The sequence below is a fragment of the Pelmatolapia mariae genome, linkage group LG18 (assembly GCF_036321145.2).
Source record: "Pelmatolapia mariae isolate MD_Pm_ZW linkage group LG18, Pm_UMD_F_2, whole genome shotgun sequence".
In the NCBI taxonomy this organism is placed as follows: Eukaryota; Metazoa; Chordata; class Actinopteri; order Cichliformes; family Cichlidae; genus Pelmatolapia; species Pelmatolapia mariae.
The window spans coordinates 28,439,197-28,462,522 of record NC_086243.1 but is presented as its reverse complement, the minus strand read 5'-3'; the positions used below and the strand labels follow the sequence as shown (position 1 = coordinate 28,462,522).

Sequence of the window (23,326 nt, the reverse complement as noted above, 5' to 3'; positions counted from 1 at the left end):
AGTGCAGATCAGATGAATGACTGGCCTGTAAGACTGATACAAAGGAAATGCACAAATTAATTAGCGATTAAACTAAATTTAAAAAGGTGGAACAAAGAAATAAGAAAACATTAAAATAAACCCAGAACCATTAGAACATGGAAAGTAAAGTAAGGCAGGTATGTCACAAAATAGAATAAGTCCAGCAGTTGAGCTCTAATTGGTCAGTATAATTAGAATAATGCAATGCTAGATGATAAAACTGAAAAACCTTAAGGTACAGTGTGTAAAACCTGACCACTAGATTTTTGGTAGATTACAGTACCCCAAATTCTATTTTCTTATCCTGCCCAGTTTTAGCTACAGTGGCTGCTCTAGGACAAACTCTGGCCGCTGTTCATCTGCAGTGGGTTTACCTCAGCTATCAGTATTCTTTGTTTCCACATCTATTTACTCTTGAGGAGGCTGTAAAACTTTGTGAAAGGAGTCATGAGTTAAAGAGCCAATGGAAAAACAATACTGGGGTGAGATGAGGATATCCTGGTCTTTTCTGTCTGCGAGTGCTGCTGTTAGTGAAATTCTGAAGTGGTTCTAACACTGTTGGACATGGAGCACTTAACTCTTAAATGAGTTGAGAATGTTAATTAAACTGTTTCTCAGAGTGTGATTTTTAGGATACACAAGGCTAATACTAGCTGGTGTGACGTTAGCTTATAACTAGCTTGCAACAATATGAGGAATAAACATCAAGTTGTGGACTTTATTTTTTTTATTAGAACCAGTTCAGGAGATGTGGCTTGAGGTGAGAAGGAAAAGGTGGAAATAAAGTAGAAGAAAGATGTAACAAAGACATGATGAAAATGTTATTTGGGCATATATAGTTTGAAAGAGCTCTTTGTGATCTTTAAATTAAAGATAACTTATAAGGCCACAAACTATGTTTGTGGCGGCTCTCCAGTCAAATGCATAACAAGATTAGCCAGGAAAAGCTTGCTAGCAGACAATATTACACACTGTTTGAGTACATTAGAGGTTATTTAATAGAAATGTTACAGTTTGATCATTTTTAAAAACTAAAATGGAATGAAACTTAATATTGAAATGCACAAAGTAAATAAGTAATGTCTTTCAAGTATACTCCAGTCAGGTTGGGTTATGTTTGCAGGGCACCATGGAGAGGCTATTAGGAAAGGGGGGAAAAAAAGTCCCTGGCTGAATCTGCATCCTCGGAACAGATCGCAGCACCACATGGCAACGATAAATGTAAAAGACAACCGCTCGCCTCGGGTGTACTAAACAGACTGTGCAGGATATTGTCAAGCCCAAAAAGTGCAAATGGTGGTGATGAACACTGCTCTGGGACACCGTAAAGTAGATTTAGGACTGTAGACTGAAAGTTTTGCAGATGACAGCACAAACTTATAAATTGAAGGTCAGACTTTGTCAAATTTGCTTTCCTAACAGTTTTTACATTGTTTTTCTTGTGTTTACAGGTAACGAGTATGAGTAATCATTCATTATAATTATATTTATTTGGAATATAAATTTGTTTGTTTAATTGGTAAAAACAGATGTTGATTAAAACCTGTGAAAAAGCAGCCACTGTGGACACTCACTTGAAAATTCACCAAAATTATGTTTTTCATGAAATAAAATCACCTTAATCTTTGTTTATTTCCACTGGTAATTTTGACTGGATAGTTCTGAAAAGCATCTCTAAAATAATTAGTTTTGTTATGATGGTTAGTCCACATTTTGCAGTCTTGTCTCGTAGATGATCCTCATCTGATTGCTGCATTTGTTATATATAATAAATGACTGCAGACCATATGAGATTGTATAGATTGCCCTCAATGTGGTAGAGCAGCAATGTTTCAAGGTCTCTGTAAGAGTCTGAATAACAGTAAAATCTCTGGTGCATTGAAATGGCAGCTTGGTGTTGTAAAGAGAAAATTGATCTTTTTTTTGCTTGTTTTGCCTCTTTCAGAAGACCAAGTTCAGAAGTTACATTTCTCATGTTAATGTTTCAATCACTTAACTAGTGCACATGTTGCAGGGTGTCTACTTCTGTGTGCCAAGCTTGGTGGTGCATCACACTGATGCTTTTTAACACTGGGAAATGTGTTATGTCAGCTAAGCTGGATAAATGGGATTTGTTATGCTTTTGAATGGTGGATGCTTATATATTATATTATATTATTAAATATATTAAGCTAATCTTTCAAGTAATGCACTCAGCATATGTGCAGTATTTTCTACTCTCATCTGCTTCAGTCTATCAGACAAGTTGTGAGGCACTAATATGACATGGTACATGTTGGGCAAATGGAAGCATGTAAAATGCAAACACATCCGGTGACTAAAGAAGCAGCAGTGGCTCCAGCGTTACCTGCACAGCTGATGTTTTTTGAGGGGGGGCACTAGGTGTCCAATTGGCGGAGTCTGAATGTGGCCGTTCAGTACTTCCTCCTCAGAATTTGTTTATGGATTATCTGGGTTTTTCCTGCAGAGAGGAAGTTTTGCCTTTTTCCCCCCAAGAGGCTTGAACCAGAGCTAAAGGACAGCATTGGAGTTTGAGTTATTCAAGCATGAGCATCTTTCTTCTCAAATGATCAGAACCAAAAACAAGGTGTTAAAATGCATAAAAACAGATAAAATGAATATTAAATAAAAACCTTTTTAAGCTGGGCTCATTTACTCAAATAAATGGACTATTATGAAAATGACCAGAATTACAAACAAATACCAAAGCATCGTTTAAAGTAGCCCAGCCCTTCATTGTCTTCATAGCCCAGTTATGAACATTTTTTTGTGCAGTCACGTAAAAACAAATGCACTTGTGGTAGCATGTTATCACAGATTTGGTTTATTTATTCCTGACAAACTGTGGTCACCCTCCCAAAGCCCATCTAAGCTAGGGAAAATGTGATTATACAACGGTAATGGACTTATTAGGGATTGTTTTGGCAATAGACAAAGTTCAGCTGCTTTGAATAACGGACCAGTTACTGACTCATTCACTTACTTTATCAACCTTCTCTGGGCATTAATACTCCCCCTCCCCCCCAAACTACTTTTGTGTGTCTGACAGCCGTGGGGAAAACGATAAACGCACCCTCTCTCCGGAGAGCTGTTGTGCGAGGCCAGCAGCACGCTGCCTTGTTGACAAAATGCCTGCCAGTGGCTTGGTGCCCGGCTCTGGGCCAAAGGCTCTGCAGCTCCGACTCTTCAGACAAACAGCCCGCCAACAAACCAGTTAGTCAGCCCTGCAGCCTGTCTGCCTGCCTTCCTGCTTTCCGGCTTATTCCCTCAGCAAGCTTGCAATCTTGGCAGCAGTAGGCTTCCATCTCTTATTTACCTGCCATGAGGCAAAAAATGTTGTTAGCCTCCATTTCTGCTCTCAAGATAATGATTGGATCGTTTAGCTAAAACTTGTACTTCTAGAGCCAAATGGTCATTTCTTGTTTTTATTAGGATCCAAACTACATATATGTTTTGTATGTTTGAATTTTTGTTTTTGGTTAAATTTAGTTTGAATTAGTTTCCAGTGTAAGTTTCATTGTTGATTTTCATTTTAATTTGTGCAGAGCATATTTCTCTAAGTCCATATTACAATAAAGGCTTGTTAAAGGTAGTTGAGTTGCAGTCAAGTTTGAGAAAACAAAAGCACCAAAACAAATCCGTTGTGAGGAGTTGTCTTCAGTTGTTTTCACATAATGTTTGGCTAGTGATTTAAAGACACACAGGTAATAATAGTCATTTAAACTTATTTGGTGACCTGTTTTTTCCTGATGCATTTCACTTCACTACTAACTGTTGCCAATGTTTTTAAACTGGCTTGCATCTCTTTTGAATGTATGTAAAACATATATTCATCACTGAATAAGCTGTACTCATTCAGTGGAGCTGACATCAAACTAAAAATAAACAGGAAATGTCTTTAGTCTTTGATCAACTTTTCCAACAAAGTAAGCATGAGCAGGCACTGATGGTTATGTTGATACTGAGCTGTAAAGACTGACAGTTAGCTGTGTTCAAGAAGTGTGTTTGTTTTGTCATTTTTGGAGCTTGTGCATGTCATTGGTTTCCTCCTGGAACTCAGTTTGCAGGGTTACAAGTTCTTTACAGTCACCCCAGCTTTCAGCTTTTCTAGATATCGCCTGATAGAAGTGCGTTTTAGAATTAAACCAGTTCATTTGGATGTTGGTCGAACTTTAACCTGTCAGTTCCCAAGTACAAAGTCTGTGCCAGTAGCTGGGGTTGGCTTACTCTAGTGCATAACCTGCTAGCCAAAACCATACCACACTGAGAATTTCCAGTAATGCCTGCATGCAAGAGAATATTACTGCAGTTGTCCAAATTCATGTGTATTTTTAATGTGGTCTTGGGGTGTCTTGATTACAGAAAAAAAATTGCAATTATTTTGGTCTGGATACTTTTATTTAAGCACATTTCCTTGGCCTTACTTTTCCCCTCCATTTGAATCATAAGGGTGAATTAAAATGAACAGAATCTCCAAGTCTGGAAAGTTTGTTTTGGACTTGAGGCAAAAGTAAAAGGACGTGTTTAAAGGGGAAAACAAGACAATTATTGCAAGTGATATGGCACAGTGATAGTTTTGATTATCTTGTTTTTACTATTCCCGTGAAGACAATGTAATTTCAATTAAAATTTGATTGCACAGCTCTGTGTGTAAAGGATACCACATTTCATTTTAGCCCATTTTCTTTTCTAAGTAATACATGCACTGGTCGCAAGTTTGTTGTTCAATATTTTGTTTTGTTGTAGCCCTTTCGTGCTTAGCTTTGAATGAGGTATACAAATAAGTATTTAAAAGTATTTATGGAGGGATCTTTTGGTTAAAATATGCTTGAATGAGATGATCGACTGAAGCGGTTTCCCTTGTATTTGACAATCCCTGGACAAGTAAGGTCAGGATATAATTACGCATGTGAGAGTATTACATGACCATACTATCGCTTGACCCATACCAATGTTGATATTTTTAAAATAGTCTAATTTCTATGAACAACTTCTGCATGTAAATTCTGTAGGCATTAGATGAGATGTTTAGTTCTTTCCATTTGAGTCTGGTACTGGCCAATCACATTAGGAGTTTGCAAACAGAAGCAGAAATTCTTGCCTGAATATCTGCTGGCTATATCAGAAGTTTTAAGTATCACAGAAGCTGAAGTCTGATTAGACGCAATCCACTGGGTATGGATTTCTATTCTATAGTTAATTTAATACTGTGTGTTTGCCTAGCAAGGTACAAGCAAATTAACTCTTTGCCAAATCTGGCACAAAGCATTCTTTCTGCTGATGTCATGAGTTTTGTTTGTTTTGTTTTTTAAATTAACCTAATATTTTATTTTATCATTGTCAAAGCATTCTAAGAATGACATTTTACAGTTAAAACAAAAAACAAACCTTTAAAATGGCCTTAAACCCAACTCGACATGTCTGTCCTTAGCTTGGCGATCATATCAGTTGATAGTCGTTTTTAACAATGTTTACAAAGCATCAGCATTGATATTCTGTCTCTTGCCTTCATGTCAGCCTGCTGATTTCAAGAAAAGTACTTTGCTAAGTTTTGTTTTGAAGAGGACATCATCCTCACCTCGTCTCCGTGTTTCTTTTAGGAACACCATCTCCAGCGGGCCATCTCGGCACAGCAGGTCTATGGCGAGAAGCGGGACAACATGGTCATCCCAGTACCGGAGGCGGAGAGCAACATCACCTATTACGACTCTCTCTACCCTGGAGACTTCAAGATGCCAAAGCAGCTAATTCACATACAGCGTAAGTGGGCTTCTCTAATGGAAAGTTTGTGATGCAGAAAGCAGAGAAAATGAGTGTGATGTAGCAGATTAGGGGCCCCAGTTGTTTTCATTAGCCTATAATGGCGTTCCCTTCATTTATTTCAAATGTGTTAAATGACATGTGGGGGCTTGCCGAGCAAAAATTATACGCTGCAATGAGTTGAACACTTCACATCAGTGTTACTTGCTTTTCTAATTTGAAAATTGTCACTCATGTTATTAGATTTACTTTCCCCTCAGCTCTGTAGCCGTAGAGTTTTTCCAAGAAGCAAGGTGGGAAAGGTGACCTGAACTGACATTTAAATATATCCTATATTGAAAGCAAGCCACTTAATAAAGTAGAAAGTTGGCTGCTACTTAGAGTGTAAAATGATCCCAGCCAGTTTAGGTGATTGAGATCTTTTATCATTTTTATTGGCATTAAGCTTTGTTAGCTTGAAGTTGTCATGTTTTTCTATATAACTCGAGATTGCCTGTTCCAGTAGTGAAATTGGAGGAAATTATTTTGCTACATGGCTGCGTCACAAGTGGTTTGGTGTGATTGTTTCTCAAAAGAAAAGCAATTTGCTGTACCTGAAACATACAATGTTATCAAATGACATGTTTTGTCTAGTTAGAGAAAACCTTGAAATTAGTCTGAGGCTTGGATGGGTTGAAACAAGTAGAAAACCCAGTTTGCATCAGTCTTAGTCTTGAAAGTTTAGTGTTTATAGAAAAGTATTTAAAATTCTACAAAAGCAGACCTGCCATTTTCCATGCATATAAAAACCTTTTATATATTTAAGTCAGTGGTGTGAAAAGATGCTGAATGTTAAAAATTTTCAAATTAATGGCCCTGGCTGGTGAAAGTGAATTTGCCTTTTTTACTCTTCAATAACCATCTAGCCCATCTATTGTGCTTAATTGGCATCTCAAGATGAAAGGGAATTGGTGTAATTAAATCTGAAGTGAGGGATTCATTTTAAAGCTGAAACTGCGAATACTTTGATCTACACATTTTGTTTTGCAGGTATAAGTTCAGTTAGCATAGATGCTTTAATTTGATTTTGGCAGATGCACCTGCATAAATGCAGCTGGCTGTGAGGTTTCAGGCAAAATAAATGTGGTTATTTGAATGTCTGAGATGAGACTCCTTGGCTTTAAACAAACTACAAGAATGCAAATTCGTTTCAGATTCTGTTGTTAATTAACTCAAAATGACTCCTTTTTTTTGTATTCATTTTCTTTGTGAAGCTGTGGTGCATTTGTGGCCCTCCTGAGAAGCCCAGAATTAGATCAGTAAGATCAAGCTAGGGTGTCAACCATGTGGTTTAGCCTGCTAAAGGATTCAGTCCAGACCACTTCAAGGCTTACCAGTAACATCAATAATCTTTTTTTTCCAGTAACATCCCTGGTAGGGTGATGTTTGAATTGCTACATACTTACCTGGGAAGTTACTTTTTTTTTTTTTTTTTTTTTTTTGTCTTGTCAGTCTGGTGACTCAAACAGGCTAACAATAAACAGACTTCCATGCTTCAATGCAGCTAGGCAAACAAGGAAGAACCACTTACTGCTGTTCTGTAATGGCACAAGATTGTGCTTAACATGTTTAAAAACCTTTAAGCATTTCTTAAAAGCTTTACAGACAATGTTAAATCAGTGTTTGTTTTTAGGAGCAGGGATCCATGGTGTAACTTAGACTTTATACATGCAGTGTTTCATGTCCACTTTAAGTGGTACACGGGCATCTATCTGCTTTGGCTCTCAATTGGTCAGGGCGTTGCTTCGATGCAGGTTTTCGAAGCAGTTTTATGGCCGCCTTGGATTAAAGATGGTTTACAGTCATAAACGCACATTTTGGACAAAAGCAATGTTTATGGTCACTTATGGTCATTGGTTGATGCCTGCCTCCTGTGCATCAGGGTGGTTCAGATGCCACATGGCTTTAGGGTTGCATCCTGGTAGTGCTTTCTGAATGGAAACTGCTTCGGTGATACTGATGTTTAAATGGCATATAACAGATTGGCCTTAAAATTTGAGGTGGGAAAAGGGAGCAGTAGGCGTAACGCACTGTGTCCACACTCTACAACAAACACCCAGATAATCTTTACTGTTCATTGGTTCCACTCGGTCTCCAGACAGCCCTTCCTTCCAGTTGTCTGAAATGGCAAATCTGGTGTAATTAAGCCTGATAATCATCCAGTGCATCCCCAGCCTTCATGTCCAACAGCTGCTGAACACTCATTTATTCTAGTTAACGCTTTAATTTTGGATTATATATTTTATGCAGCAGGTGTTTTGTTGCTGCTTGGTCCATAATAATAATTGGTTATATTCCCCTGTACAAAACTCTTTTTTCAGCATTAGAATAAACAGTAAGAACTGTTTGGAATCCAAACAGATGCTGAACCAAATGAGTGGATTGAGTCCATGTTACCTGCAAAGCAAGCTTGTGTGAACTTGTCCATAAACAATCTAAATGCTTTGTGTCGTTCCTTGTAGTTAAATAAAAATAAACTTATTTATTTTTTGCCTCCCTCATGCAGCTTTCAGCTTGGACACAGAGCAGCCAGATTACGACCTGGACTCAGATGATGAGGCCTTTGTCAACAAGCTGAAAAAGAAGATGGAGATCAGCTACCTGCAGTTTGAGGAAATGATTGACCGGCTGGAGAAAGGCAGTGGACAGCAGGTTAGAAGTGTAAAAAATGTTTTGCAGACAAATTCATATCAGGTTTGTTCCAAAGTGAGATTCGCCGGTTAAAGAACTTTTTAAGACTGCATTAGTTACTAACACTGACTTGAAACCACTGATGGTAGGCAGTGTCAGATTTGTCACCCTCACTGCTCTCTAATGTGATTGTGTTTATCTCCTTTGTTGCCCTCGCAGGCTGTGAGTCTTCCTGAGGCCAAACTGCTGCTGAAAGAGGATGATGAGCTCATCAAAGAGGTCTTTGACTACTGGAGCCGCAAGAGGAAAAACAGCAAAGCCAACTCCCTCATCCCCACCGTCAAGCAGGAGAAACGGGACGGCTCAAGCACCAGTGACCCTTACGTGGCCTTCCGACGACGCACTGAGAAGATGCAAACTAGGAAGGTCGGTGCTCTCAATTACTGTTGCTAATTTTTAGTTCTGCATTTCTGCAGTCCTATACAATCAGTGTTGCTTTTGGGGATTGTTTTTATTTCTTATCCCTGTTTTTGTAAATTTCGCTTTACATCTTAGAACCGTAAAAACGACGAGGCCTCGTACGAGAAGATGTTGAAGCTTCGCAGAGATCTCAGCCGAGCCGTCACAATCCTGGAAATGATCAAGAGGAGGGAGAAGAGCAAGCGAGAGCTGCTGCACCTCACACTGGAGATTTTTGAGAAGAGGTAAGCCAGCCTCCAGCTTGCACCCACAGGACGTTGCTACATAAGTTAAAGCACCTTGATAGCAGATTCTTATTTACTTGTTACTACTTTTTTTTCCACCCATCCATTGGTGTACTTTGGGATTAAAATGTGGACTTGTGCCAAATTAAACGACTTTGAAATGCCTCAGCTTTAGATTTATGAAGTTATCCTCTTCTTTTCATCCAGAAATGTCATGTCAGACTTTGGTGGTGAGGTTATGGCAGAAGTTCTGGCTGAAAGGGCACTGGTGAGGCCACAAATCATCCCCCTGGTCCCACTCACCAACCAGTACCGACACCAGGACCATATGGACCTCAAGGACTACAAGTCCAAGGTGAGCCCGTAGGAAAAAATTAGTCTTACAAAAAAAACAAAGGGGGGGAAAAAAACATCTGATGAATTAGTTAAAGTTGCTTATATCCAGAATTGAAGGGTCAGTGGCAATGTTGCAGGTCGTGTTTTTAAACCACTGGCCTGCTTAAAGTGCAACCAAGAAGGAAAAGTGAAAATGGTGGTATGAAAAGTTAATATAATGAATATTTTAAAAGGAATACTGCGCAAGATAAAAGGCTACCCTTGGGCTGCGGTCTCTAAAGGTGTACTTTAAAGCTCCTCTGCAGTGTCATTAAGTTTGGCCGCTCTCCCTCTTGTAGCCTGAGAAGACAGAAGTTCCCCGGCAGAAGAGGAAGTATGAGAAGAAGCCGAAGGTGCTGCCACCATCATCAGGCACACCCCACCATACAGGTCCGGTTGTCTTCAACGCCAAGGACCTAAACCAGTACGACTTCCCCAGCTCGGATGATGAGCCCTTTTCCCAGGTACCTGCACGCTTAAGCAAATGCGCTCATTCATGTAAAGCCAAGCATGTTACGCAGATCAAGCTTGGGACTTTTTACTCAGAGGAATTCTTTGCACAACATTTTTTTCCTGTAGTTTGACTTTTTGCATGGTGCCATTGGGTTATTTCCAGTTTACATGGTTTTGAAATAGTTTTTTTTTTTTTTTTTTTTTAAACAAAGTGGCAGCAGCTGTTATGCTGCGATAAGGTTCATTAGCTACAAAGCCAAAAGAACTTGCTGAACAGGTAAGGTTTTTACACAGCAGGAAGAATTGGGGGAAGGCCACCTGTTTGTATTAGGCTTTTTATTTTATTTTCTCTTTTTCTTCCTCTACCTGAAAACTGATCAAATACCAGAAAATTTGTTTTTCTGGCTGCATATTGTTTGGTGCTTAATAGAAAACATCGATGGGAGTTGTGTAGGCACAGAACCCAAAGGATGCTAAAGAGGGCTATGATTGAAATCAAACATTTATATACTTGGAAATATGATTGATATGATTGTTGGGTTTTTCTCTGTATTTATTATTGTGCTATCTACTGTACAATATAAAGCGCCTTGAGGCGACTTTTGTTGTGATTTGGCGCTATATAAATAAAATTGAATTGAATTGAAATTACTTTTAGGATCTAAACTCAAACTGAAAGATTTGAATCACTGCCAGGCAATTGCTTCACTGTAGAACCTGGAGGGTCACTGGGGGCTGGAGCCTATTGCTGCTGTCATAGGCACAGCCAGACTCATTTTATAATCATTGAAAGGGGAGGAAAAAATATCAGGGTAAACCTGCATAAAAGCTGTTTCAGTACTCAGTTCAGCTTGAGTGAATCTGGGCTTTAATTTAAAAAACAAAAGTCCTTAGGGAATAAAACTCGAAAGGTTTTCAAAAGGATTCTCATTGGCTGCCTGCAGTTCCCTCTGTTTCCAGATCAGTGTCTCTCACCTGGTCCATTTTGGGTAGTGTGTGACAGTTTGCAGCCAGTTTTGTCTTTTTGCTTGCCCTTTGGCTACTGTGTAGGCCTCCTGAGGAGTGGAGGTGTGCTGCCGCCTGGGCGCTCTTCATACACGTCTGCACTCGCAGACATGCTGTGACAGAGAAAGTCAAACTCCTCCAAGTCGGGGCCTTGCTTTGTACTAGATGACCTCGTTCTCCTCCGCCTTTATTTTTTCCATTTGTTTTTCATTTTAAAGTTTGAGGAAGTACTCGGTGAAAAGATGTGTTACATTTTGCCCCAAACTATTGAGTTTGGCCTCTTCTTGTCTCCACTTGTGGAGACGAGGAGTGCTACTGCTGCTAAACTCTGCCCTTTGTCTTCAAGAATCTTCTCAAAATTGCCAAACCACGTTTTATTTAAAAAAAAAAAAAAAAATTAATTAAGGCTTCTGGCTTCAGTACTATAACTTCTGCTCTTCAGCTGACCTTACACTGACCTCTGACATCTCTCATCCACAGCTGCACTCAGGCTCATCAGAAGCAGAGGAGGAGAACGACCCAGATGGTGCCTATGCCTTTCGCAGGAAGGCAGGCTGCCAGTACTATGCTGTAAGGAACATAACCTTTTGTTATCCTTAGAATCCTTAGAATACCTTAGTTTCTGTAATGAATAATGAAAATTAGTATTACATGTTTAAGGAAACCCTTACTATGTTGTAAACATAACTTGAACAATGCTGTCCAGTACTGAAGTTAATATATTGGGGCATGTAGTTCACTGATGAGATTGCAGATTGATTCTAAACTTCACAGGTCAGATGTATTGAACCCAGGGAACTGCAAGAACGAGTGGAAAAGGTGAAGTTAAGTGTCCTGTCTGTCTTCGTAGGCTCGTCAAGATCGGGTGGGTAGCTGGCCGTGGTGTGGACAATGGGAGGGTGGTTTGGCAGAAGCTCGCTTTCGCTACAGTCTCACCACAGTCACCATGCCACGACGATGCCTGGGCATGGCTCGACGGCGCGTGGGACGAGGCGGCAGGTGAGTTCACTTAGTGCAAAGTACTGGCATTTGAATCCAGCTTTACATTCTATGCTCGTCTGTCTCATCTGTGTAAATATCTACAAAGCAAAATCAGCTAAATTTATCACTTTTAGTTGTTAAACCCTTTTCTCCCTCTTTTTCTCTCAGGGTGTTGCTGGACAGAGCATACACAGACTTTGACAACATTTTCCATGGACTGGATCCAGACATGCTTGACCTGCCTCTTCCTCAATCTCCTCCTTCTCCTACTCCTGCAACTACTTCACGCGCACCGGCCACCGACAAGTTTGCCAGTACCTCAGAAACAAATACCTCGGAAAGAAGTTCCTCCTTCAATTCCTCTCTTTTCCCATCCTCCCCCACTTCCACGGACCTCAGTCAGATACTGTTGAATATAAAGTCGTGCCGATGGAGGCACTTTAGACCACGGACACTACCACTACATGAGCTGGACAATGCCCACCCTCTATTCAGGAGGCTGAGCCGAAGCCTGAAGCGCCCACTCTCGGCCTCCACCACCGGAGGGCAACCCTTTGGCTCCCAACGTCCAGGGAGGGTTGTCCCTGCACCCACACCCGTTGCTGGTAGGTGGCTTATCTGACTGTAGACAGACACTGTTGATGTGTTCTCTTTGGGCTGTGTTGGTTTCATAACTTTATACCCATGGAGACGGTAAGATACCAGCTAGTTAGTGTTAGATATTGTTAGCTATATAGTGGTTTGTTTGTAATTGGCAGTTTTTCATCAGGCCAACCTGGGAAAGATAGCTCTCGGTCTGAAAAGTAAAGCAAAGGTAAAATGTCCTTTTAATTCCTCTGTGGTTTCAAAGAATTCCACTTGTATAAAACTCCGCTGGAAAACAGCCCTCAGCTGCTTGAGCTCAGGATGCAGTTTTTCTCCCATATTTTTATTTATTGTGGTGGGTTTTGCTGTCAGGGCTGGGCTAGTTATATGTCAGGGTGAAAAGGAAGCAAAGCCAGACTTACTTCATAAGGTCTGCACAAACTAAGTGGTAGTCCTCAGTAGTTTTGGCATGTCAGCGCTTGAACTAGCTCTCATCCTATTGCATATTCTGGATAGCATGGTCCTGTCTTCCAATTTGCAATCCAAAGCAATGGAGTTGGGAGTAGGCCAGCAGGAAGGTTCTCGATACTAATGACTAAACATTTAAAGTAAGAGCATTTTCAGTAGTATGTCAGTCATGGATGACGTTCTCTTGGAGAGTTCAAAAAAGTAACGGTGATAAAGTGAGTCGCCAGCTGGAAATGAGTGGCTTGTTCAGGACACATGTCCAAGTGTGGTTGATTTTTAACCGAATGTTTGCACCTTTTTATTTCATAGATTTTCATCAGAATTCCTTGTTTTGTGGCTGTGCTTCAATAGCAAGACCAGTGCTAGTTCTGTTAATAATTTCTATATATTTTATTTATTTTGTTTATCTAGCACAGCTGTTGCTTTGGGGGTAACACTGTATGAATACAATCTACCTTTCATTCCTTAAGGTGTCAGTTAAAGCTGGATTTCATAAATGAATTCATGACATGCATGGATTTGACGAAGAGACGAAATGCCACTGGTCCCTGGTGGTTTTACTGTGAGAGCAGTCAGGCAGCGGGTGTCTTAATATCGCTGCAAGTTGTTTTGATGTGCATGAAAAAACAAGCTGCTTATTGATTTTTCCAGAAAAGGTTCAGTGAGAACCTGAAAGACTGATATAATTAACACGGATCTTTCAAGAAACTCTACTAATATGTATTGTGTATGAGCAAATATGACAGCTGCACTTGTTGTTTAAGTAGTTGAATTTTGATTAAATTAGACGGTGTTAGATTTCAAGAAATAAAAATGACATGTGCTCCAGATGGAGGTAATGCCACAGGACGAGCTGTGACTTGGAGATGTACGCACATTGTGGATCTTATGAAACTGAGAAGTGAAAAGCACACAGGGAATAGATACATCAATAATGCACTGATGCACATAATGCCTTTAAACCATGAGATGAGGACTTTTCAGTTCAAACACTAATGAAGAAAAACTTAAGGCCATGTTATCTACAGGTAAACAACTTTGATTCAAATACTAGGGTGGATGAAATATCCACAAAAACATGTTTAGGTTTTCTTTGGCTCTACAACACCTAAAACGTCAGATATGACTGGTTTCATGAAGGAGTTTGACATTGACTCAGGCTTTCTACTTCAGAAACTGCACGTTTGCTTAGAGGCATACTTTACTCTTCACCTTAAAACGGAACGATTTCCACCTGGTGTTTAATTTGCAATGCCAATCCTGTTGATGCTATTAATATCTAACTTAATCAGTTTAAATCTATTAATCAGCTGTCCCGTAGCCGTAGATATGGATATCACTTCAGATTAAATACTGACTTGAGTTTTGCCACTAATACCATCCTATAAATAGACTAATTTGATCAAATGCAAATGGGCTTGGCAGCTAATTAGGACCAAGTATGAAAACATATTCATGCATTTATTGGGTGCACATTTTATGCTGTTGTGCGTGGCAGGGCTTTATTTGCTGGCTCAGCTGATTGCATATATAAAATGGATTTCTACAAAAGACGATCTATATTGAAATGCAGTCATACTTTTGTTTCTGTAGGGATTTAGCCCGGTTGAGAGAGCCACCTGTGACAACAAAAACTCCGTCTCTAAACTTGTTAACTATGTAATCTTGCTTTGTAGTAAACCTCAGTTGTCAGGCAGGAAATCTGAGAATATATTTTCTGGAGTACCCTGGGTTTACCTGAATATGGCCAAAACGATTTCTTTTCCTACCACATATACTCAAAACTCAATGAATCAAAGCAGTAATGTTTTATTGTAGTACAAAAGCCACCAGAAATAACCTGGATAGTAAATGGATGTACTCATTACCAAACATTGGTCTGACTTTTCATTAGAATGCACTGCATCACTAAAAACTCACTGGTGCCCAAAAGGTGTTAAAAATAATTCAGGAAACCATGTAGTGGTTTTGCTTTGTTCGTAGTGAATTGGTTTCTGGTTCGGTCATTCAGTTATTCATGAGCACAGTTTGCAGTAAGGTCTGCAGCATAACAGTAAAATCCAAGACTGAAGATGCTCCTTCATGACTGAAGTCTTTGGCCTTTGTTGTACTCACTGTTGTTTGCTTCTCTGCTGGCTTATCAAACGAGGCATATTGAGTGGGTGTGAGTTGACAGAGTTGTTGTCTGTGTGTTGTTGTTAGATTCAGACTGTTGGAGCAGCTTACTTTTCTTTCCCAAATACGGTTTTTATTCATCCAAAAGCAGTTGAAAACAAATATTTGACCAACTTTCTATCTTCTTGGGAAGATAGTGGCAATACATTAGGCACAATGTGTCATGGACAGTGTATCTGAAAGGCTCCGTATGCATCATGTGGTACGTGTCTTGACCTGGGTTTAAGGTTCAATGCCAACCTGCCACCACTTGGCTCAAATATTCTTTGTGTCAAAAGATCTGTTTGTTTTATGATTGGGAATTTGTAACACTGTTTTTGTTTCTCTCAGCTTTCACAGTTGAACAGTACCAGCAGCATCAGGAGCAGCTGTCCCTGATGCACAAACAGCAGCTGGAGCAAGTCCAGCAACAGCAAGCCAACAGCGCCACCACTGCCAACAGCACACAGGTCAGTGTGCAGATCAACTGTCCAGCAGCAGACAGTCATCTGAATTTATATATTTATATAATATATACTTATTGATTGATCCCCCCATAATCTTCAAATCATGTAAGCCTGTTACTCTTGGTCTCCTAGCAGACCCTGGCAAATACATTGGACCAGGCCAGTGCTCAGTTTGCCGCCTCGGCCCTCGTGACCGCCGACCAACTGCTGGCTCTGAAAACCAAGGAGGAGCTAGGACCAGGAGTCAATGGCGTCCTCTCCCCCTCAGGTATAACGGCTTCCCACACAACCACTGGTTTGCCCAATAGCCTCTTAGCTTTGAAGGCTCATGTTGTAATCACTATTGTTGAATTTAACAAAGGTATATTGGTATTGATGATCCCAAAATTGTTTACTTATTGCTTCTAATTCTAGTTATATGTTGAAATTAAAACTAAATTGATAAAAAAAATTTCATTTATTTTACAACAGCACTATTAAAATGAAAAGTCCACTTTACCAAATTGTTAAAGTACAGTGACAGTGAAGTCAAGACAAAGCAAACAAAGGGACAAAAGTAATCATAGTACTAACACCCTCAATACTCATCAACACAAAAGAGCAGATGGCAGCACAATGAAAGTTCAACAAAACCTGCACCAACAACACCCCAACGACTGATGCCGCTTCACGGAGGAGTGTTTGCTAGATAACCAAGAAAAGTGACCAAAGGGAATTTTGATTTTCATTAATCTGGAGATGGAAGCGGGGCACCAAGGAGGTGTCCTTCACAGATCAAACTCCTGCAACCTGAAGTCTGATAATCAGTGACTTTTTCTTTGAATACTGATTTGGTGAAAAGGGGAAAAAACACCCTCCTGCTTGTACATGTTCTTCTGCCACGCAGCAGATTAAAACATTTTCATTGTCAAAGTTTTTTAAATTAAAGTTTCTGTTAAGTTAGGTGAACGAGGGGCTTTGAAACCTGTGTGCACATCTACAGTACCTCATTTTTTAAGGATTATGATTCACACTTTGAAGGGAGGGAAAAAAGCTGCTTTGAAACTTTGTGTGCTCAACTTCAAATTGCTGTGCATATTCAGTGCTTCAAATTCATAACAGGAGCAGGGTTTTTTTAAAAAAAAAAAAATCAAATAAAAAAAAAAATCAGGTGATAATTAAAACTTCTTCTCCAAATCCTGTTTATTCCAACACCACCCCCCCCACCCCACCCCACCCACTTCAGGTGTCTACAAGGGCTTGCACCTCTCGAGCACAGCGTCCCCGTCCCCTGCCACCCCGGCTCCTCCCACTGCTACCACGACACCTGCTTCGCTCCACCCCTGTACCACCACCACCAGCTCCACGTCTGCTACCAGTAACAACAATGGCACCACTCACCCTGCCAACACAACTACCACTAACACCACCACTCAGGTCCTGCTGGGAAATAACAACAACAACAGCCTACGGCTGAGTGTTCCCACCACCAAGCGCATCCCCACACCCCGGACACTGAGCACCACCATGTCTACATCCGCCTTAAAGCTCGCCCACGCAGCAGCCGCCAACTGTCAGAAACCCAAGGTCACTACAGCCTCGGCCTCGCCGCTGGACATAGTGCCCAGGTAAGGAAAACTGAAAACACTCGAGGGGCGAAATGATTTTCTAAGCAGAAGGCCATACCTAGCTGAATAGCACACAGGAAAACGTCAACATTACTCCTTTTTATTTATTACTTTTTACTCAAAGCAGCCATGCCCAACATGGAACACTCTTGAATGTGTATGTTATGAACCTACTGAGTTACCAGCAGAGTTGGCAGCTCTCAAAGTTTACATGTTCTTGTGAGCTCAGTTTGTAGTTTAGCTGTCCAGCTGTCATTCTGCTCTGTGACAAACTGTTTGTGTGCTTGAGATATATTCCAGGGATGACATGTTAGACTTATTTTCAGACATGGACCAAAACAGAAGAGACTTTACTTTTGTATATGAGGCATAGGACTGCTTGCTAAAAGGGTTTGCCACCTGTGCCATCTTTTCATGTGTCTGATGAAAATCCGTCCAAAACCAATGTGAGGGCAGCTGTGCAAAATGTTGTAACAAAATTTATGGGTGTGCGTAGTTAAGATAAAAAAACATAGATTGGATGCGTACTGAGATGTTTATGACTGAGCTCGGGACATTACTTCCCTGTCAATGTTTACCTTATAGATCCAACCTGAAAATGTCTTTTGCGGCACCTTTCACCTACATCTTAATCAAGAATACCGTCTACTCACTATAAAACACTTACTTCTGGGATTTTATTTTGAAATGTAGCACATTGTCATTTAGATTTCATCTGTTGCTTTTCTAGTTGGTAGAAACATGAGTAAAAATATTGTTTGGCCTTAAAGCAGGGCTGTTGTGCTTAATTTTAAGACAACTGAAGTAACAGGTTTATGCTAGCCTGTCTGTGCTAACAGTGTGCCTTTCCCCTTTTGCCCTCAGGGAGAATCATGAACAAGACAAGCCAGCACTGAACAGTCTAACAGACAACACAGTGGCCATGGAGGTTACGTAGCCTCTCATACTCCGCTCTGAGGAAACGTGACTCCATTGTGGGTTTTTTTTTTTTGTTTTGTTTTTGTTTTTGTGTTGTTGTTTTTTTAAGGTGCTATGCATCATTCGTTAGTCATGAATCCAAGTGGTGGCGGACTGAGCACGGCAAGGCTGGGTTTCCATAGCAACAGTTTGGGACTTAATTGCAATGCTCGTCTCGTACAATTCCCCCCCAACCCCCCTCCTCCCCCTCTCATTTCTCCTCCCCCCCCCCATTTGTTATGTTAATAGGAGATCTCTGTAAATTCTTAATATGGCAATTATATGTACAGTACTGCATATTTGTAATACCCCTCTCCCCACCCCTGTTCTTGTATATAACATTACTTGAATACAGAATTGTTCATTTGTGATGTTTTGCACTCGATATTAAAAAAAAAAAAAATCAAAATTAAAAAGAGAAAACGACAAACTGCAACTGGTGCGAGTATGGGGTGTGAAAGTTATACCACAGAAAAATGTATGTCATCACATGCATGGTGCGGAACCTGCTGTTTGATCTATTTATTGTGCCGTGTTTACAGAGGTTTTTTCCCCCCACATTCATTAAAAAAAATATTTTTTTTTTAAATACACTGTATCCTTCATCAGTTCCCTGTGCTGTAGTAAGTGTTTAGGTAGATTTATACAAAAAAGAAGTCCCCACTATTTTTTTTTTTTTTTTTTTTTTTCCTTTTTGGATGTTGTGAACATGGCCGGGGGCTCACCCGTTTTTGTTGGGTGTTCCCATGTGTCTGTTTAAATCCACGCAGACGTGTGTTTGTTAAAGATTCAGGCGCAGGGCAGTAGATGTGTGTTTAGCCCTTTTCAGACGTGATTTGAAGCATTCGGCTCAATCAGTCTCTTAAATTGACGGCACTGTCGTTCAGAATTCACTCACACACATCCGGGGGGGCTGCTGTGGTTGCCACGTGTACCAAGGACTTATTACATTTGTGGTGATTAGTATTGTGTGAGGTGCAGCCCACGCTTCTGAATGTTTCTTTGACCAACATCTGTGGGTGCTGCTGACTGTGCTGTACCCACCTGCCCCTTGCACACAAGCCGAGGGCTTTTCTGAATCAGGAGCAGCCAAAATACATCATAGATAAATGTTTTAATCTCATTTCAAATCTAAATCAAAGATGAAATGTTATTGTTGTGTAACGCAGCTCACAGAGACGCTGGGGAATCGCGCACAGATGCGATCTAGTGCGAGCTCATTCGTTGACGTGACTTAACGCAATCAGACGAGCTAAAGTGGCCAGTGAATGTCACTGAGACGCCAAGCCAACACGTTCAGATGCCGTCAGATTAATTGAAATGTCTGAAAGGGGCTTTTGTTTGTTTGTAGGCATCAGTTTGTCAGTGGGTAAATCAGTCTCCACAAAGCTCTTCCATACATATGTTATTCCTGAGACAAGTAACAAAACAATGGGGATGAAGACTTTCCCAGAAGACTTTGCTGCTTCTGACTTATCTAAGCACTATATATAATTTTTTTTTTTTTTTTTTTTTTTTTTTTTAAATTGATGCTGCTTATGTATGATTTTTAGCCTCTGGTTTCTACCAGATGGCCTTAGTTTTAGTTTTCTCTAAAGGATAATCCCCCTCCCTTTTATCATTTTTTTTAAAGCAAATATTTTTGTATCTCCCTTCTCCTTTATTTTCCCATGAAAGACTTCATTCTTTTGTTACTTGTTCTGGAAAAAAAAAAGAAACTATAAGGGAGTAATTAAAAAAAAAAAAAAAAAATGCAGTAACTGACATTTATTATCATTCCAGCTTCTGTATAATAAGGAACATGTATCAATTGAGAGAAGAAAAAAAAGAAATGAAACAGTTTTCTCTACTTTTAAAAACTCCAGAAGGCTGAAAGGCCATGAACCACAAGTTATCGGGTGCCTTCATTTGGGAAAAAAGAAAAAAAAAAAACTTTTAAAAAAATCAATAAAACAAAAAAAATCACTCTCTTCTGTGAAGAGTTTGGTACTGAACAAGGCTACTTGTAGTTTTTCTTTGTCTGTACCACAATCCCAATGCCCATTCCAATGGCCCAGTTGATTCATGACTTTTTGTTTCCCTTTTGTTTTTGTAAACCCTTCCACCACACACACTCATACACGGGAAAGACTTAAGAATCCTCTTGAATTGTCACAAAATGAAATAAAAATCCAGGGCATTATGTGTTTCGACCAACATGTCTCCTTTGTTTCTGTTACTTTAATGGTTTCGTTGCGTCTTTGTGTGAAGAAGCTTCAGTTTAGGAGCCAAATTTGATCTCAGGTGGGCCGGACAAGACAAACTGTGTAATCCTCCTACGTGTGAACATTTAATGAACCGTCCAATTCCTCATGCAAACTAGATGAACACCCTGAGAGAAAGAACTAAAGAGCAACACGACTTCTTCCTTTGTTTAAACTAGTGTAGATTCAGTGAGTTTCAAAGTGTGGGCTGTGAAGCTGCTGCAGGTGGGCTGCAAGAACTGATTTGTATTATTTACTTTGAAACAAGTTTTTATAACCGATAGATGTTTTACTTAAATTCTTATGTTTGCCAACAGACTGCAGAAGCTGCTGGGGGCATTCATCATCCCTAAATGCACCGCGTGGTAGTGGTGAAGTTAAAGTTATGACCACTTTGTAGTCTTTCTACTGCTGTGGTTTAGTGTTTTACTGCTGGCAGTAAACAAATCCTAACCAACAGCTAATTTTATGTGATAATCAAAGACTGGGGATGAATTCTGCTGATGTTTTTAGTGATCCAGGGCGATGCAAACTTCTCGTTTGGCCTTACAGAAAGCATCTCTGAGGGACTTGTTACTGGCGGCCCACAGATTCGGTCTACCGTGAATTTCTTCCCACTGATTTTTGTGAAGCTGAAAACACTACGTACATTCGAAATGTGGGATGATTAAGTAGCACCAGCACGGTGCTGTTGGAGCTATCGAAGGACTGGAACGAGTTGAGAAATGACAATGCAGGAAAACTGAAGTTTGTGACTGTCCTCAATCATATCCTGTCATAAGGATATAATCTTTAAACTTTATACTTTTATTACTTTGACACCAAAAAATTGATTGTTTTTAAAAGGAATTTGGACTGAAAATGAGTTCTTAAGGCGATATTTTTGTTTTTGTCTTTTTTTTCCATTAAAAATAGTTTCATTCAGCTACATAATGACAGGCGGTTAACTTGCTTTAAACAATGACTTCTGCAGAATTGGGTTTAAATGATCATTATTCTATATTATGACATTATGATATAAAAATGGAAACATTGAATACTCCCGCTTCAGCTACTTGATCCAGTTTCATGAGAAGGATTAATAAAGTGTCCTGCTATATTTATACCTTCGATCAGGGATGTCAAACTCATTTTACATCCTGGGCCACAAATAGCCAACTTTGATCTAAAGTGGGCCGGACCAGTGAAACCACAGAATAAATGTGTAAAATTGCACAAGATTCAAGTGCAATTCAAGTGTCAGACTGTCCTGTAATTATCAAATGTGTGAATTAATGGAAACAGGTTTTTTGCACTGTGAACTCGCTTTGTAAACCAAAAAAAGCAATTCTAGAATTATGTATATTATACAGTGGCTTGCAAAAGTATTCGGCCCTCTTGAACTTTTCCACATTTTGTCACATTACAGCCACAAATATGAATCTATTTTATTGGAATTCCACGTGAAAGACCAACACAAAGTGGTGTACACGTGAGAAGTGGAACGAAAATCATACATGATTCTAAACATTTTTTACAAATAACTGAAAAGTGGGGTGTGCGTAATTATTCAGCCCCCTGAGTCAATACTTTGTAGAACCACCTTTTGCTGCAATTACAGCTGCCAGTCTTTTAGGGTATGTCTCTACCAGCTTTGCACATCTACAGACTGAAATCCTTGCCCATTCTTCTTTGCAAAACAGCTCCAGCTCAGTCAGATTAGATAGACAGCGTTTGTGAACAGCAGTTTTCAGATCTTGCCACAGATTCTCGATTGGATTTAGATCTGGACTTTGACTGGGCCATTCTAACACATGGATGTGTTTTGTTTTAAACCATTCCATTGTTGCCCTGGCTTTATGTTTAGGGTCGTTGTCCTGCTGGAAGGTGAACCTCCGCCCCAGTCTCAAGTCTTTTGCAGACTCCAAGAGGTTTCCTTCCAAGATTGCCCTGTATTTGGCTCCATCCATCTTCCCATCAACTCTGACCAGCTTCCCTGTCCCTGCTGAAGAGAAGCACCCCCAGAGCATGATGCTGCCACCACCATATTTGACAGTGGGGGTGGTGTGTTCAGAGTGATGTGCAGTGTTAGTTTTCCGCCACACATAGCGTTTTGCATTTTGGCCAAAAAGTTCCATTTTGGTCTCATCTAACCCGAGCACCTTCTTCCACATGTTTGCTGTGTCCCCCACATGGCTTGTGGCGAACTGCAAACTGGACTGCTTATGGGTTTCTTTTAACAATGGCTTTCTTCTTGCCACTCTTCCATAAAGGCCAACTGTGTGCAGTGCACGACTAATAGTTGTCCTATGGACAGATTCCCCCACCTGAGCTGTAGATCTCTGCAGCTCGTCCAGAGTCACCATGGGCCTCTCGGCTGCATTTCTGATCAGCGCTCTCCTTGTTTGGCCTGTGAGTTTAGGTGGACGGCCTTGTCTTGGTAGGTTTACAGTTGTGCCATACTCCTTCCATTTCTGAATGATCGCTTGAACAGTGCTCCATGGGATGTTCAAGGCTTGGGAAATCTTTTTGTAGCCTAAGCCTGCTTTAAATTTCTCAATAACTTTATCCCTGACCTGTCTGGTGTCTAAATCCAATCGAGAATCTGTGGCAAGATCTGACAACTGCTGTTCACAAACGCTGTCCATCTAATCTGATGGAGCTGGAGCTGTTTTGCAAAGAAGAATGGGCAAGGATTTCAGTCTGCAGATGTGCAAAGCTGGTAGAGACATACCCTAAAAGACTGGCAGCTGTAATTGCAGCAAAAGGTGGTTCTACAAAGTATTGACTCAGGGGGCTGAATAATTACGCTCACCCTGCTTTTCAGTTATTTATTTGTAAAAAATGTTTGGAATCATGTATGATTTTCGTTCCACTTCTCACGTATATACAACTTT

General features: G+C 40.2%; 1 protein-coding gene across 3 annotated transcripts in view; it reads left to right on the top strand.

The window, feature by feature from the left end:
- The window catches only part of LOC134617044 (enhancer of polycomb homolog 1-like), a 36,034-nt gene extending 15,629 nt beyond the window's left edge, over nt 1-20,405 (top strand). For 2 of the 3 annotated variants that reach the window (XM_063462204.1, XM_063462202.1), the window contains 13 exons: nt 5,622-5,781; nt 8,327-8,472; nt 8,671-8,877; nt 9,007-9,155; nt 9,363-9,510; nt 9,830-9,994; nt 11,469-11,558; nt 11,839-11,987; nt 12,138-12,574; nt 15,528-15,646; nt 15,776-15,911; nt 16,869-17,250; nt 18,115-20,405. In XM_063462204.1, the coding sequence (XP_063318274.1) occupies nt 5,682-5,781; nt 8,327-8,472; nt 8,671-8,877; nt 9,007-9,155; nt 9,363-9,510; nt 9,830-9,994; nt 11,469-11,558; nt 11,839-11,987; nt 12,138-12,574; nt 15,528-15,646; nt 15,776-15,911; nt 16,869-17,250; nt 18,115-18,187 (2,301 nt within the window). In that variant the 5' untranslated portion in view covers nt 5,622-5,681 and the 3' untranslated portion in view covers nt 18,188-20,405. The remainder of the gene's footprint in view (nt 1-5,621; nt 5,782-8,326; nt 8,473-8,670; nt 8,878-9,006; nt 9,156-9,362; nt 9,511-9,829; nt 9,995-11,468; nt 11,559-11,838; nt 11,988-12,137; nt 12,575-15,527; nt 15,647-15,775; nt 15,912-16,868; nt 17,251-18,114) is intronic. The other variant, XM_063462203.1, reaches the window with a different exon arrangement.
- The last annotated feature ends 2,921 nt before the right edge of the window (nt 20,406-23,326 follow it).